Genomic DNA, 16,411 nt, shown 5'->3' with positions numbered 1-16,411 from the left:
GCTTCTTCCCCCTGGCACAGTCTGTTCAATGAGACGTGGCCCTGGAACCTTTGCTGGGACTGTTGACCAAGAAGGATGCCTGGGGGTTCGCATGTGTGTGACTGTTGGTGCTGCCCAGTGTGGATAGATGATTGTGGCAAGCTCTGCTCTGGTGAGCCGTCAGCTGGACTAGGGTTGGAAGGCTATAGATGTGGCAGACATGGGGCCAGATGGACGGGTTCAGGACGGGTTGGTGGGGCCGGCCCATGGCCTCGCAGGGGAGCCTGGATTGGGGGCCTCTGGAAGTTGTTTGTAGGTGTCTGCCATTAGGAATGAGGGTTAAGGTTCTGGAGCTCAGGAAGATGACTGGGACTTGGAGGATCAGAGATGGGATTCATCATGTGTTATGGATTGAATTGTGTCCTTCAAAATATGTGTTATAAATTCTGACCCCTATACCTGTGATTATAATCCCATTTGGGAATGGGTTTTCTTTGTTATGTTAATGAAGCAGGATTAGCGTAGGGTGTTTTAAGTCAATCTCTTTTGAGATATAAAAGAGCAGATTAAGCTAGCAAGCAGAAATGGGGGAAGATAGTTGCCAAGTCACATGAAGATTGCTGAGGAACAAAAACTGAAAGGAGACAAGGACCTTCCTCCAGAGCCAATAGAGAAAGCCTTCCCCTAGAGCCAGCACCCTGAATTCGGACTTGTAGCCTCCTAACTGAGAAAATAAAGTGCTTTTTGTTAAAGCCACTCACTTATGGTATTTCTGTTATAGCAGCACTAGATAACTAAGACACCAGGTGATAGAACGAATGTGGCCTAGATGAGCCTCAAAGCATTCACTATTGAGTTTATTCACCACCCCCCAACCTGGCTGTCTTCCTGAGTCCCCATCTTGGTGACATTTCCATTGTCTGCCATGAAACTCAGACACCATGCATGCTTCCTGCATTTCCTCCTTCCACACACCTCTTTCCCCCATCTGTCCTCTGCACTCCACCCGTCACTGTCTAGTTCAGACACCATCAGGGCTCTCACTTGGAATGTCAATTCCTCCTTGCCTCCAGTCTCGCCTCCTAACCTACATCCTCCACAATTTGCCAGAAAGACCTTTCAAAAAGGCAGCTCTGAAGGGTATTCTCCTACTCAAGAGTCTTCAGAGGCTTCCTCTAGCCTAAGCCAAGAACCATGAACTGAAATGCCACAGCAGCCTGGTACTTGATATAATGAGTTAAGAGAGGTGGATATTTGCATATAAGATATGATAGTCCTTATTCCCACAAAGAAATATGCTTGGTCTCATTTTTTTTAGACATATGTTCTCTCAGCCTCTTTTGTTTTCCTGTTTTTGATACAGATGTAGAAAATAGTGATGCAAGTGTGATGATAAATGGCATCCGACTCTCGTGTTGTGTTGAGGAGGCAAATAGGGAGTGGTGAGGACTATGGTGAAGTGGAGAGCTCATGCCCTTTCCAGTGGAGTGGCCACTGCTCAGTTCTCTTTCCAAGAGAAACCAGAAATCAGGATTTTTATGTGGTATCTCCTCATTTTTAACAGGCAAATAATTCAAAGCTTTTAAAAGGCACCATGTGTTGATTTCAGTAATATGAAGTGTCTAGAATAGGCAAAGTCATAGAGATTAGAGTTTAATAGTGTGGTTACTAGGGGCGGAAGGGACAGGGAAAGGGGGGAATCATTGTTTAGGTTACAAAGAGTTTTTGTTTATGAGAACAGAAAATTTGGCAATGGATATTGGTGATGGTTGCACATGATTGATGTAATTGATTTTATTGAATTATACACAGGAAAAACATTGAATTGGCAAATGTGGCCTTTATATTTTTACAAAAATAAAATTTTTTTTTTAAAGCACCATGTGAGTTGTTGGGAGTGTAAATTGTTACAGTCTTTATGAATATAAATTTGACATTAGCTATCAAAACTAAAAGTGTAATACACTGACTTGGCATTCTCATTTCTTGGTATTTAACCTGCAGATAAACTTTTAGTGTTCACGATAACTTATTGTAGCATTGTTTGCAATAGCAACACATTGGAACTAATCTGACCCTGTGGTCAGGCTGGTGCTCAGTGACAATGACCACAGCATGCTCGAGTGTTGGACTCGCATGGCTGGGCCACCAGCACCACCCCAACTCCAGCCCGCCAGACTTCCCCCTGGCCCTGTAGCCCAGTAAACTGGTCCCGCACCTCAACCTGCAGGCTCAAGCCCTGGTTCTGCACCCCAGCCTGCCTGCTTACCCCCCTCAGCCTGCTCCTCACCCCGCCAGCCCTCCTGGGCCTGGCCCTGGCCCTGCTTCTCCTGGCCCTTAGCTCCTTGTGCCACCCCCTGGGCTTCCTGGCCCAACGCCCTGGGAGTCCAGCCTTACTTTCCATCTGGCCCACCACAGGTTATTGATACCGAGTGATCTTCAGGAAAAGTACATATGCTACCTTTTGTGTACAAAAGGGGAGGCAGATAAACTAAAAAACCTGTTGCCATCGAATCAATTCTGACTCATAGCAACCCTATATTGACAGAATAGAACTGCCCCATAGGTTTCCACAGAGCAGCTGGTGGATTCAAATTGCTGACGTTTTGGTTAGCAGCCAAGCTCTTAACCACTGCGCCACCAGACAGTTGTATTTGCTTGTATGTACTTCCAGTAAGAAGCTAATAAAAGTGCCATCTGGGAGTGGAACCAAGGCTTTTCCTGACACCCTTTATATTATTTGAGTTTTGAACTACATGAATGCTTTTCTTTTTCAACATTTTTTTTTCTTAAAGAACTGGTCCTTTGTGTTACATAGAGCAGAGATCAGTAAGGCAAGGATTGAAGAGTCTGATGGATTTGACTATAATTAGATTATTGGTGATATTTACCAGAACAGACTAAGGGCCTAGTGTGGCAGAAGCAAAGCAGCTTGAAGTGGATTGAAAAGTGAATGGGAATCAGGGAGCTTTTGCCAGGGAATATTGAACCGTCTCCAACTCGTATACCCTGCCTAGCTGAAATATTTATGGAGAAATATTGAAAGGATACACAATTTATTATTCTTTTATGATATTTTTATGTTTTATTCCTGGATCAGACAGGATGATAAGACAGCTGTCCACCTGGTCCCCTGAAAAAAATGTGTTCAATATGTCTTGCTTTTGTATGCCCTCTGCTTGCACTGAGGGATACTGCATTTATTTCAGAGTTAGGGAAGATTATCCACTGTTATCACCTAAAGGAAGGCCATCAAAGAAATATTCTTAGACCTCAGTGACAGGAAATCACCACTTCCCATGAGTATGGCTTCTTTATTAACGTTCAATGCAAATCATTTAACAGGTAGTTTGGCTTTCTGCTATGCTGTCTGGAAAATCACAAATTTACAGCTAAACCCTAACTTGGTACACCATATTATCTCTGTATATCTAAATGCTGATTTTGTTCTGGGGCTGACCTAATGTTCCTAAATATATTTTTCCTGATGCTGAGTTTTTTTAAATGTAACATTTACTTCTCCATTTTAATGTGTGAAAAAGAGTTGGTAACTGTCACCAGTAGAAACGAGGAGGGGGTTCTCGGGGACTGGTGATGTTTGTTCCTTGAGCTAGGTGCAAGTTGCACAGGTGTGTTCAGCTTGTGAGAATTTATTGAGCTGAACACTTGTTATATCTACAACTTTCTGTATGTATGTTTCTGTAAAAAACAAAATAGCGGGGAATAAAAAAAACAAAAAAATTGTTGTTGTTGCTGTTAGGTGCCATTGAGTCGGTTCCGACTCAGAGTGACTGTACGTGCAACAGAATGAAACACTGCCTGGTTCTGCGCCATCCTCACAATCGTTGCTATGTTTGAGCCCCTTGTTGCAGAACTGTGTCAATCCATTTCCTTGAGGGTCTTCCTCTTTTTTGCTGACCCTTTAGTTTACCAAGCATGTTGTCCTTCTTTGGGACTGGTCCCTCATGATAACATGCCCAAAGTACTTGAGATGAAGTCTCGCCAGTCTCACTTCTAAGGAGTATTCTGGCTGCACTTCTTCCAAAGACAGACTTGTTTGTTCTTCTGGCAGTCCATGGTATATTCTTTGCCAACACCTTAATTCAAAGGCATCAGTTCTTCTTCGGTCTTCCTTATTGTTAAGCTTTTGCTTGCATATAAGGCAAATGAAAACACCACGGTTTGGGGTCAGGCACGAAGTAACATTTTAAAGAGGTCTTTTGCAGATTTGCCCAATGCAATACAGTGTTTGATTTGTTGACTGCTGCTTCCATGGACATTGATTGTGGATCCAAGAAAAATGAAATCCTTGACAACTGCAGTATTTTGTTTTATCATAATGTTGCTTATTGGTCCAGTTGTGAGGATTTTTGTTTTATGTTGAGGTGTAATCCATACTGAAGGCTGTAGTCTTTGATCTTCATCAGTATGTGCTTCAAGTCCTCTTCACTTTCAGCAAGCAAGGTTGTATCATCTGCCTATCACAGTTGGTTAATAAGTCTTCCTCCAATCCTGATACCATATTCTTCTTCACATAGTCCAGTTTCTCAGATTTTTTGGTCAGCATACAGATTGAGGAAGTATGATGAAAAGATACAACTCTGATGCACACCTTTCCTGATTTTAAACCATGCAGTATCTCCTTGTTCTGTTGGAACGACTGCCTCTTGGTCTACGTACAAGTTTCACATGAGCACAATTAATTGTTCTGGAATTCCCATTCTTTGTAATGTTATCCATAATTTGTTATAATCCACACAGTCAAATGCCTTTGCATAGTCAATAAAATACAGGTGAACATCTTTCTGGTATTCTCTGCTTTCATTCATGATCCATCTGACATCAGCAATGATATCCCTCATTCTGCGTCGTCTTCTGAATTCGACTTGGATTTTTGGCAGTTTCCTGTCGATGTAGTGCTGCAACCATTTTTAAATTATCTTCAGCAAAATTTTACTTGCATGTGGTATTAATGATATTGTTCGATAACGTCTGCATTCCGTTGGATCACCTTTCTTTGAAATGAGCGCAAATATAGATCTTTTCCAGTCGGTTGGCCAGGTAGCTGTTGTCCACATTTCTTGGCATAGATGAGTGACCGCTTCCAGCATTGCATCTGTTTGCTGAAACATCTCTATTAGTATTCCATCAATTGCTGGAGCCTTGTTTTTCACCAGTGCCTTCAGTGCAGCTTGGACTTCTTCCTTCAATACCATCAGTTGTTGATCATATGCTACCTCCTAAAATGACTGAACATCGACCAATTCTTTTTGGTATAGTGACTCTGTATATTCCTTCCATCTTCTTTTGTGCTTCCTGTGTCGTTCAATATTTTACCCATAGACTTCTTCAGTATTGCAACTCGAGGCTTGAATTTTTTTTTTTCAGTTCTTTCAGCTTGAGAAATGCCAAGTGTGTTCTTCCCTTTTGGTTTTCTAACTCCAGGCCTTTGCACATTTCATTATAATACTTTACTGTGTCTTCTCAAACCACCCTTTGAAATCTTCTGTTCAGCTCTTTTACTTCATCATTTCTTCCATTCGCTTTAGCTACTCTACGTTGAAGAGCAAGTTTCAGAGTCTCTTCTTATATCCATTTTGGTCTTTTCTTTCTCTCCTGTCTTTTTAATGACCCTTTGCTTTCTTTATGTATAATGTCCTTGATGTCATCCCACAACTCATCTGGTCTTCAGTCATTAGTGTTCAGTGTGTCAAATGTATTCTTGAGATGGTCTCTAAATTCTGTCAGTTTGTTGTACTGTGGTGGCTTGCATGTTGCTGTGATACTGGAATCTATGCTACCGGTATTTCAAATACCAGTAGGTTCACTGATGGTGGACAGGTTTCAGCAGATCGTCCAGATTAAGACAGACTAGGAAGAAGGACCTAGTGACCTATTTCCGAAAAAAAATTGGCCAGTGAAAAGCTTATAGATAAAAAAAGAAGTGTAGGTCTACCAAAACTCATTTTTTGTTTGGATCTAGCCTTCTGGCCACTAGGTTGCAACCTAAGGAATAAACCCTTGGTCTGGCCCTCAGACTCACTACTGGGCTCTGTCCTGATCTCTCCGTCTTTCCATTCACATTCAGGACAAAGAAGAAACCTGTAGAGAGCATGCGTTCTTCTACTTCTATGCCTCCACACTTTTGCTTACCTGTTTCCTAGCTCCCAGTGCTCTCCATTCTCATCTAACTTGGCAGAAACCCAGCCATCTTTGAAGTCCCAACTCCAAAACCATTTTTTCTTTATAGCCCTACCTCAAGCTCTGCTCACTGCTGAAAACTTCCTTCCAGCTCTCACTGGCGGCTACGTCTACCTCTGACTCCTCAACCTTGTGCTTTAGAGGGATGGTGCTCGATAAATGTTTGCTACATGAACATAAGGAGCCATGGTGGTGCAGTGGTTAAATACTGGGCTGCTAACTGAAAGGTTGGTGGTTCCAACCCACCAGCTTCTCCAAGGCTGAGGAAGAAAGATGTGGCCGTCTGCTTCTGTAAAGATTAAAACCAAACCCATTGCCCTCCAGTGGATTCTCACTCATAGTGACCCTATAGAACAGAACTGCCCCCATAGGGTTTCCAAGGCTGTAAACCTGTAGGAAAGCAGACCCTGTATCTTGTTCCTGCAGAGCACCTGGTGGATTTTAACTTCCTACCTATAGGTTAGCAGCCAAGCGCTTAACCACTGTGCCAACAGGGCTCCTTGCTGTAAAGATTACAGCCTTGGAAACCCTATAGCAGCAGTTTTACCCTGTCCTATAGCGTCGCTATGAACCCAAATCACCTCCATGGCAACTTTTTTTTTTATATATTAATGAACGATTGGGCCCTGGGATGGCTCAGGGCTCCTGGGTTCTAATGCAGGCTGTGTCCTCTCTGGGCTTCACCTGGCCCTTAGCCTCTGTGGAAGGGCAGAGGCTGGACAACTCGGCCCGCTGACCTCCCTTGTCTCCGCCACGACCCAGAGTGCGGGAGTTGCAAAACATAGCAGAGGCGCGCAGAAAACATGCAGGGACGCCAGTGATTCCAGAAGCTGTGCGGAGACCAGCTGCTGGAAGTCAGTGGAGGCTCCAGGTCAGACGCTCTAGAATCCCCGAGGACTGGAGTCTCTGTGGTTGGACGTGACCAGTCTTGTGTCCCGGGAAGGGTGCATTCCCAGAGCCGGCATCTGGGACCAAGAAGATGGGAACCTCAGCCCCCCAGGCAATGAGGACTGTTAAGGGAAGAGGGGCCCAAAGGAGGGGGATTTCGGGACCTGCTTGGCAAGGTGGCCGTCGCAGACATCTCCATTCTTCCCGACCGCCCTGCATGCGCGTGTGTACGTGCAGGGGCTCGGTTTTCCATTCACGCGGGCCTCGGGCGCCGGCGCGCATGCGTCTTAGAACGGCGTACGCACAGGGGCGCGGTCTCTTATTCAAGCGGGCCTCGGCGGCCCGCGCGTTTGCGTCGGAGGGCGGTGTCCCGCGAGGAGCTCACCCTCTTCCAGCGCGGAGCAGCCTTTGGGCGGCTCCCGCCCGCGCGTTGGATTGCGACACGCGGACGTGCAGCGAGGAGGCGTGGCTTCCTCGATCGGTGGTCTCGGATTAGACGCAGCAACCAGAAGGGGCGGGACCCTCTGCAGAGGCCGCCCAGCGATTGGCTAAAGGTTGCCGTGGTCTTGGGGCGGGGCGGGGGACTGACGAGCAAAGCGCGACCGTGAGGTAGTGGCGGCGGCTCTTGAATAAGCAAGTGATCTACTTGACTGTGGACGAGGGGCTGGGAGCCCCGGGAACCTACAAACGTCCTGAGGCGGCGTCGGGACGAGGCTCCATTTGGTGAGTGTAGACCTGAGAGAAACCCAGGTGCCTCGCCCTTTCCTTCCCAGCGCGGCTCGCTGCCCCTCCCCCACCTCTGTCACTGCGTCTAATCCTTGATCCTGAGCCTGGGCACCGCCTCGCCGATGCAGCATGCCTGCCACGTGCCAGCCGTTTCTTTGGCTCCCTACCCGGCTGTATCGGCCTAAGAAACTTGGAAATTCATGGCCCTGCTGCCCTAGTCCGCAGAGAGGAAACTGAGGCCGGGAGCGGCCGTCTTCTCACCCGCGTCTCCACACAGATGCCATGGCCGAGCCCCTAAAGGAGGAAGACTGCGAAGAAGGCTCCGGGGAGCCCCCGGGGCGGGTGAAGGCAGAGCCTGTCAACCCCGCAGCCTCGGTGGTCGCCAAGAATCTGGCTCTGCTCAAAGCCCGCTCCTTCGATGTGACCTTTGACGTCGGCGAGGAGTACGAGATCATCGAGACCATAGGCAACGGGGCATACGGGGTGGTATCCTCTGCTCGTCGCCGCCTCACGGGTGAGCCGGGTCCCGAGTCAAGGAGTCCCTCTTCCTCCTTCCGTTTTCCTCCCACCCTTACGACTCCCCTGGACAGGAGTGCCATCCACCTTTCACAGGTTGAGCCGCTGGATCACAGAGAGAGCGAGTAACCTGCCCTGGCTCATGTAAGGAGGAAGGACAGCTGGAATGTGCATTGTGGTTCAATTCAACAAATACTGGTTAGGTGCCATCTGTGGGCCAGGCTCCATGTTAGGCACAGGTCTCTGAAACTCTGGTCTTGTGCTTTTGCCATCACATCTGCCTTCTTTCTGGTACACTGCTAGGGAGAAATGTCTTCCAGAGCTAGAGACTGGCACATAGGATTAAGGGGGTGGGGGAGGGTGGTAAACTTTGAGATGGTGAGAGATTTAGGGAGGTAGTAGATTGAGCACAGGCATTAGAGTCTTAATGCTAGCATTAACTAGCTGTGCAACCTGCATTGTAACGTAGTTGTGAAGGTTAAATTTGATAATGGTTGTAAAGCACTTAGCACAGGGTCTGGTACTCACTATACCCAGGTACTCAGTTTACAGTAGCTGTTGTTATTTGTACCCTCATTCTCTGGTACTTGCCTTTTCCCTGCTCCCAGGCCAGCAGGTGGCCATCAAGAAGATCCCTAATGCTTTTGATGTGGTGACCAATGCCAAGCGAACCCTGAGGGAGCTGAAGATCCTCAAACACTTCAAGCATGACAACATCATTGCCATCAAGGACATCCTGAGGCCCATGGTGCCCTATGGCGAGTTCAAATCTGTGTAAGAAGTAGGGCTGGGAGAGGGAGGCAGAGTTGAGACCTTTTCTGAAGGCTGGTGCCATATTTCTGAAGTTCTGAAAAGGCAGCTGAATCTAATGTAAAGGCACGCTGGGAAAATTCCCATGGTTCCAGGGCAAGTGCTCCTTTGTGGAGTTGCCAGGCAACAGTTACTCCTTGAAAAGAGTATAAACTTTATAGAATCTCAGTATATTTGGTCAAGGATAGCAGACATAAGACATTCATACTACCACTGTTAATTCTACTCCCGTAGCAGACATCACTAATTAATCACAGAGCATCCTTCTATAGAAAATGGACACACCTTCCCAATTCTCATTGTAGTTCTTCAAGCATCCGTTACCAAACAATGGAGATAGTCCCCAAACTAAATCTTGTAGCCAGTATTGGTTTAGTTCAGATCCATCTTTTATGTGATGAGGAAACTGGGTCCAGAGAGAAAAGTGATTTAGCCAAGTTTGTGGCAAAGTTGTAGAGAAGCTAGAACTTGTGTTCTTCCTCCATACCATGTCGTGGATTCCGTGGGGTGGAGAGTAAGGTCATTAACTGTCTGGAGTCAGGAAAGAGCACTGAGGCTGGAGCTAGTCCCTGGAGTGTGGGAGGGCCAGCCCATGCCTCTCTCCACTTTTCTTGCAGCTATGTGGTCTTGGACCTGATGGAGAGTGACCTGCACCAGATCATCCACTCTTCACAGCCACTCACGCTGGAGCACGTGCGCTACTTCCTGTACCAGCTGCTTCGAGGCCTCAAGTATATGCACTCGGCTCAGGTCATCCACCGCGATCTCAAGCCCTCGAACTTGTTAGTGAATGAGAACTGTGAGCTCAAGATCGGGGACTTTGGCATGGCCCGTGGCCTGTGTACCTCGCCTGCTGAACACCAGTACTTCATGACTGAGTACGTGGCAACGCGCTGGTACCGGGCCCCTGAGCTCATGCTTTCATTGCATGAGTACACACAGGCTATTGACCTGTGGTCCGTGGGCTGCATCTTTGGTGAGATGCTGGCCCGACGCCAGCTCTTTCCAGGCAAAAATTATGTGCACCAGCTGCAGCTGATCATGATGGTGCTGGGTACTCCATCACCAGCTGTGATTCAAGCTGTAGGGGCTGAGAGGGTGCGGGCTTATATCCAGAGCCTGCCACCGCGCCAGCCTGTGCCCTGGGAGACAGTGTACCCGGGTGCTGACCGACAGGCCCTCTCACTGCTGGGCCGCATGCTACGTTTCGAGCCTGGTGCTCGCATCTCAGCAGCTGCTGCCCTGCGCCACCCCTTCCTGGCCAAGTACCATGACCCTGATGATGAGCCTGACTGTGCCCCACCCTTTGATTTTGCCTTTGACCATGAAGCCCTCACCCGGGAGTGCATTAAGGAGGCAATTGTGGCCGAGATTGAGGACTTCCATGCCCGGCGTGAGGGCATCCGCCAGCAGATCCGCTTCCAGCCTTCCCTGCAGCCTGTGGCCAGTGAGCCTGGCTGTCCCGACATTGAGATGCCCAGTCCCTGGGCACCTGGTGGGGACTGTGCTATGGAGTCGCCCCCACCAGCCCCACGACCGTGCCCTGGCCCTGCACCTGACACCATTGATCTGACTGCCCAGCCGCCTCTGCCTGCCAGCGAGCTGGCCCCTCCAAAGAGAGAGGGTGCTATCTCAGACAACACCAAAGCAGCCCTCAAAGCCGCCCTCCTGAAGTCACTACGGAACCGGCTCAAAGGTGTCTTGTGGACAGAGTGGTTGGCTTGGGAGTGGGATGGGAGTGAGACTTCAGGCTTGGACTGGGCTGCATGCTCTTACCTTCCCTGCTCAAATTCCCTGCAGATGGCCCCAGTGCCCCTCTGGAGGCCCCTGAGCCTCGGAAGCCGGTGACGGCCCAGGAGCGGCAGCGGGAGCGGGAGGAGAAGCGGCGGCGGCGGCAGGAGCGGGCCAAGGAGCGGGAGAAGCGGCGGCAGGAGAGGGAGCGAAAGGAGCGAGGGGCTGGGGCCACCGGGGCCCCCTCCACTGACCCTCTGGCCGGGCTGGTGCTCAGTGACAACGACCGCAGCCTCCTGGAGCGTTGGACTCGCATGGCTCAGCCCCCAGCGCCTGCGCCGCCCACAGTCCAGCCCGCCAGTCCTACCCCTGGTCCTGTAGCCCAGCAAACTGGTCCCCCACCTCAACCTGCAGGCTCAACTCCTGGTCCTGCATCCCAGCCTGCCTGTCCACCCTCTGAGCCTGCTCCCCACCCCACCGGCCCTCCTGGGCCTGTCCCTGCTCCTCTCCAGTCCACCACCTCCAGTCTCCTGGCCCCCCAGCCGCTTGTGCCACCCCCAGGGCTGCCTGGCCCCAGTGCCCTGAGAGTCCTGCCTTACTTCCCATCTGGCCCACTCCCTCCAGACCCTGAGGAAGCCCCTCAGCTCTCCACCTCAGAGTCACCTGATGTCAATCTGGTGACCCAGCAGCTGTCCAAGTCACAGGTGAGAGAGGCCTAGGTTGTGGGTCCAGGGAAAATGGGTTCTGTTTGGTGGGGGCAAGTGGAAGGGAGAGGTTTTGGCATGTCCTCGTTTCATGAAAGTTATGAGGCAAAAGGGCTTTGTTTCTCTAAGCCTGTCTTCTTGCTTGTACAGAGAGCATGGTGCGTATACGCCAGTTGTTGTGAGACAAGTAAGACACTGCTGGGGAAGCACTGTCCCTAGAGCTGGGCACCCAGCAAGTCCTAATGCCTGCCGAGACTGGTATTCTCGTTCATGGACTTCCCAGGTGTACCTGCGGTCTGCTTTTGTGGCACCTGCATTGTAACCCCACCCTCATTCCCTGCAGGTGGAGGACCCCCTGCCTCCTGTATTCTCAGGCACTCCGAAGGGCAGCGGGGCTGGCTATGGCGTTGGCTTTGACCTGGAGGAGTTCTTGAACCAATCTTTTGACATGGGCATGGCTGATGCGCCCCAGGATGGGTAAGGGCAGGGATGGCTGGATAGAGTTCCTGGGAGGGGGCTATGGAGAGGGGACTCTGGTGCGGGAGGTACTCCCCCATGGGATGTGCAGGAGTTGGCCTAGGATAACAGCTTTCTGCCTGCCCCCTTCCCTTACAGCCAAGCAGACTCGGCCTCTTTGTCAGCTTCCCTGCTTGCTGACTGGTTGGAGGGTCATGGCATGAACCCTGCTGACATTGAGTCACTGCAGCGTGAGATCCAGATGGACTCCCCAATGCTCCTGGCTGACCTGCCCGACCTCCAGGAGCCCTGAGGCCCCAGCCTGGGCCTTGCCAGCAGGGGATGGACCTAGCTCCAGGCCCATGGGAGCATTCCCGAGGGCCAGAGCCCTGGGCCAGCAGGTGAGGCTCCACCTGGATTCTGCAGGTTCATCTCAGACCCACGTGCAGCCTTAAGCAGCCGCTGAGCCACCACCGAGCCATGGCAGGATGGGGAACTCCTACTGCCCCAAGTGATCTTTTCAGTATTTTATTATTTTTATTTTTACACTATATTTTTGTCATCAGTGAGGGCTGTGAAATACAAGGATCCCTTCAATGCCTGACTGTAGGCGTCATTTTTGGAGTTGGGGGCAGGACACGATCGGTAGGGGAGCAAGGAGGAGCCAGGTCCCTACGAGCAAATGCATTTGAGAGCACAACAGCTAAAGCTAGTTCATTCAGGTCTTGCAGGTTTATTGAGTCCACCCACTCCCATCTCCTATCCCCATAGAGATTGTTTCTGCTCCCTTAAACGGGCACATCTCAGTGTGGGCTGGGGCGGGGTGCCTCATGTCTGTGCATATTTAGCTGGTGGCTGTTTCAGGGTAGCATGTAGTAGCTGTGGTGAAATACAGTTTTGGCATTGAGCTGGGACAGGCAGGTGGGGGAAGCTGAGTATGTTAGTGAGATGGGGTTGTCGTCCATGTTGCTTACCACAGGGGCCTAAGTTGTGGAAGGGAGGCCAGAGGTTGGAGGTACTCTTAAAACAGCCAGACAGAGTCTTGAGTGTGGCAGTGGTGGCCACGTGCAGGTGGCCTGGCACACACTGTGGGCGCTGGTCCGACCATGCTGGCTCAGTCTGGCATCCAAGGTGGCCCAGATGGAGGAGTCCGCAGTAAGGAAGCTGGATGAGGGGGAATACAAACGCCTGGAGAGTGGTCTCTGACTCTTAGCTGTTGGGACAGGGCAGGGGCAGCTATGAGTCTGTGGAGCCCAGCCAGGTCCAGGCTGGGACGGCTAGGCCTTAGAGAAGGTTTGGGAAGCTGCCCGCTGTGCAGCCTCAAGGTAGAGGAGCAGAGGCCTGGCTTGGAGCCAGATGCCCAGAGCGTGGGAGGGGATCAGCCATGGCGGAGGAAGCTGGTGCTAGGGGCAGAATAATCAACATGGCAGGGGCTCTGGGAGGGGGGCAAAGGGAGCATTCATGAGGCCCAAAGTGGCAAAGGGAGGGGTGGGGTCTCTGGGAGCCAGCCTTCAAGCCCGGCGGATTTTCATCTCAGTGCGCTTGAGGGAGTAGTAGAAGCCCTTCCACTGGGCCCAGTTGATGCCGTTGGCATAGGAGAGGTGGGAGCCACCCAGGTAGAAGCCGTTGAGGTTGGCAAAGTGGCAGCTGCGGAACCAGAAGGCCCCTGAGGAGAGGGCTGCGCAGTTCTGCACAAAGAGGTCCTGGTCCCGGTCGAAGGTGGAGAACTTCTGGCCGCTGTGGTAGGACAGGGAGTCACCTGCAGAGGGGAGGGGGTTGGGGCTGCTGAGCTCCAGGCTGGCAGGGAGAGGGGCGACTGCAGTAATGTGTGACACTGTTGGAGACATCACATGGCAGCCTGGCGGGATGGGGAACCTCCCCAAACCACATGTCGGATAGATGTGCTTCTGCAGTGAAGAGAAACAGCTGCTCCTCTGCAGGGGCCCTGGAGCAAAGCCAGACTCCCTTTTCCCCGGGGAGGAGGCCCTTCCAAGCCCAGGAGGGGAGAAAGAGGAGCTTGAAAGGGATCCGGAACCTACTGGGCAGTGCCAGCCCCTACTTAGGCTGACAAGAAGGCGATACCTGCCCCGCCGTCCTCGAAGCCTGCCACATAGAGAGTGTAGCCGTCCTCTTCAGCACTGACTGCGTTGGGTGAGATGGAGAAGTCGATGTACTTGGCAAAGGCTGTGTTGTTCTCAAAGTCCTCCAAGTCCACGCGCAGCTCATACTTCTGCTTCAGTGTTAGGAGGTGGAGGTTCTGTAGCCCTGGTAGGGGAGAGGTGGCAGTTGGTCAGCAAGGACCTGGCACTCTGGGCAGCCCCCCTACCCCAGCAGCCCGCCCCTTGCTTACCCAGCCAGTATTCTCCGTCTGCACGGCCAAAGCCCAGCTTATAGTCGTTCCAGCCCCGGAAGAAACTCACTGAACCATTGAATCGCTTCTGGAAAACCTAGAGCAGAGAGAACAGGGGACCGGACCAATGGAGGGTCCAGTGGGCAGGGCCTCGCCCTGCTCTGGCTGTGGACCTTGTAATGTTGAGGCAAGTGTTGAAGGGTGGAGCCAGGGGCCTAGAACAAGGTGTACACTGACATCCACCACAGTGGAGCAGCTGCTGAGCGCCAGTCCAGCCAAACGCTTTATGCTCATTGTCATGAGATGCAGGACGGGAAGGGGTTTAGAGGGTGCATTCTAGAGTTCAGATGCCTGGGTGTGAGCCATGGTATTGGCTGTGTGGCCTTGAGCAAGTTACTTCACCTCTCTGGGTCTCCTTCCCAGGTTTTTTTTTGAGGATTAAATGCATTAACCCATCTTCAGCCCTCAATTTGTGTTGGCTGCTCGTGAACTGTTACCTCCGTTTTACAGATGAAGAGACTGAGGCTCAAAGAGGAAGTGCAGGGTCACACGGCTGGGGCTAATTCGAAGTTTGTTTGAACCACCTGCATGGCCTCAAATCCCCCTCCCCCACTTACCGTCCACTTTCCGCCCTCGGTGGTCATGTCACAGAAGACAGGCACGGGTACACTGGGGCCCGAGGGGTAGATGAGGTACACGCCGTCTGCCTGGTAGCCCTGGGAGTAGATGTCGTCACAGTCCAGGGGCTGCTGAAGGCAGGACTTCTCCAGAGCTGGCAGGAGGTGGGGGTGGGGAGGGTCCATGAAGATAGTAGGGGGAGAGGGACTAGGGCATTACAGTTTGCTCAGCACCCAGCGGTCTGTCTCATTCCCCTGGGGTGGGGTAGCGTGTCATATGAAATGACAAGAAGTGGGAGACCCTCAAAGATCTTTCATCCACCTCACCCATTTTAGAGAGGAGGGACCAGAGTCCTTGGGAGCCGAGGCTCAACTCTGAGGCCCGACCCCCAGGAATGGTGGCTCAGAACAGCCTCTCCTTGCCCAGCCCACTGGCCTGCTGCCTTTATGAACAGGGGTCTGCTTACCGTCTCCCCGGATCCCGGAGGCCTGGGGGGCGCAGTGGGTGGTGGAGAGGAGCAGCAGCAGCGGCAGGGCCAGGAGGGCCTGCGAGGGGAGGACAGGGTCACTGCAGCCCTCAAGCCCCAGACCCCTGCTTTCCTTGCATTTACCACCGTCACACACTTCCCACCCCTGCTGGATGGAACCCCTCTGCCTGCCCTTCAACCCCCTTCCTTTTGCCAAGTAACCCCACTCTTGGGCAGGCTCAGCACCCACATTACTGAAGCACCTTTCCTGGAGCAAGGGATCCCATGTCCCTTCATAGCCCCCTCTTTGTCAAGGGTGTTCTCCCCGTGGAGTGGGCTCAGTCCTGGTGCTATGGGAGCCCCCACCCTGGGCCCCGTACCGTCATTCTGTCCGTTCACTGCAGGGCGGCTGGGTGTCTGCAGCCCAGACTGCAACCGACTGGAGTTATGTGCTGGGCCCTGGCCAGCCTCCCCAGCCCCGCCCTGTGGCTGCAGAGCCCCTCTCCACCTCCCCCGACACTGAACTGGCATCAGCTTTCACTGTGAGTGGGGCCAGGGCCTGGGGACCACCTGTGTCTCATTAGGCCTGTCGGAGGCAGAGCTCAGCAGACGTTCACTCCCTGCTGGCATAGACTGCGCCCTGGATCCCTTGTCACCACACACCCACACCCACCTCCCATCCCCATCTCCCAACCTGTGGGCCCTTCCAGCTGGCCCCAGCCCTGTCCCAGCTTCCTGGTGCCCCTCCCACACATGTCTGCTTATTTCCTCCCCTCCTACAGCCGGTGTTTCATTAGCCATTTGGTGCAGGGAGGCGGAGGGGTAATGGTGAGGGGGGTGCGCCTGAGTTCTGGGAGGGAAGGCCATTCTGGGGGAGCTTCAGCGCTCCTGATGGGACTTGGCAGGGCGGAGACATTGCTGAGCCATGAGCACAAGTGTTCGGGTGGCCAGCCCTCTGTCTGCCCC

General features: G+C 51.8%; 2 protein-coding genes across 2 annotated transcripts; one reads left to right on the top strand and one right to left on the bottom strand.

The window, feature by feature from the left end:
• Positions 1–7,554: 7,554 nt before the first annotated feature.
• On the top strand, positions 7,555–12,696 carry MAPK7 (mitogen-activated protein kinase 7). Its single transcript, XM_004380984.2, has 7 exons — positions 7,555–7,791; positions 8,072–8,308; positions 8,919–9,084; positions 9,738–10,816; positions 10,921–11,555; positions 11,899–12,032; positions 12,171–12,696. The coding sequence occupies exons 2-7, from the start codon at positions 8,077–8,079 to the stop codon at positions 12,322–12,324; spliced, it is 2,400 nt and encodes a 799-aa protein (XP_004381041.1). The 5' UTR covers positions 7,555–7,791; positions 8,072–8,076; the 3' UTR covers positions 12,325–12,696.
• Positions 12,697–13,522: 826 nt separating this feature from the next.
• On the bottom strand, positions 13,523–15,866 carry MFAP4 (microfibril associated protein 4). The gene is made up of 6 exons (XM_004380983.1): positions 15,826–15,866; positions 15,446–15,524; positions 14,979–15,133; positions 14,362–14,458; positions 14,094–14,276; positions 13,523–13,770 (listed from the first exon to the last, which is right to left on the bottom strand). Exons 1-6 carry the CDS (start codon positions 15,829–15,831, stop codon positions 13,523–13,525), a joined length of 768 nt encoding a protein of 255 aa, XP_004381040.1. The 5' UTR covers positions 15,832–15,866.
• Between the last annotated feature and the right edge of the window lie 545 nt (positions 15,867–16,411).

This window comes from Trichechus manatus, unplaced genomic scaffold (assembly GCF_000243295.1).
Source record: "Trichechus manatus latirostris isolate Lorelei unplaced genomic scaffold, TriManLat1.0 scaffold00080, whole genome shotgun sequence".
NCBI lineage: Eukaryota > Metazoa > Chordata > Mammalia > Sirenia > Trichechidae > Trichechus > Trichechus manatus.
This window is presented reverse-complemented; position numbering and strand designations above follow the sequence as displayed.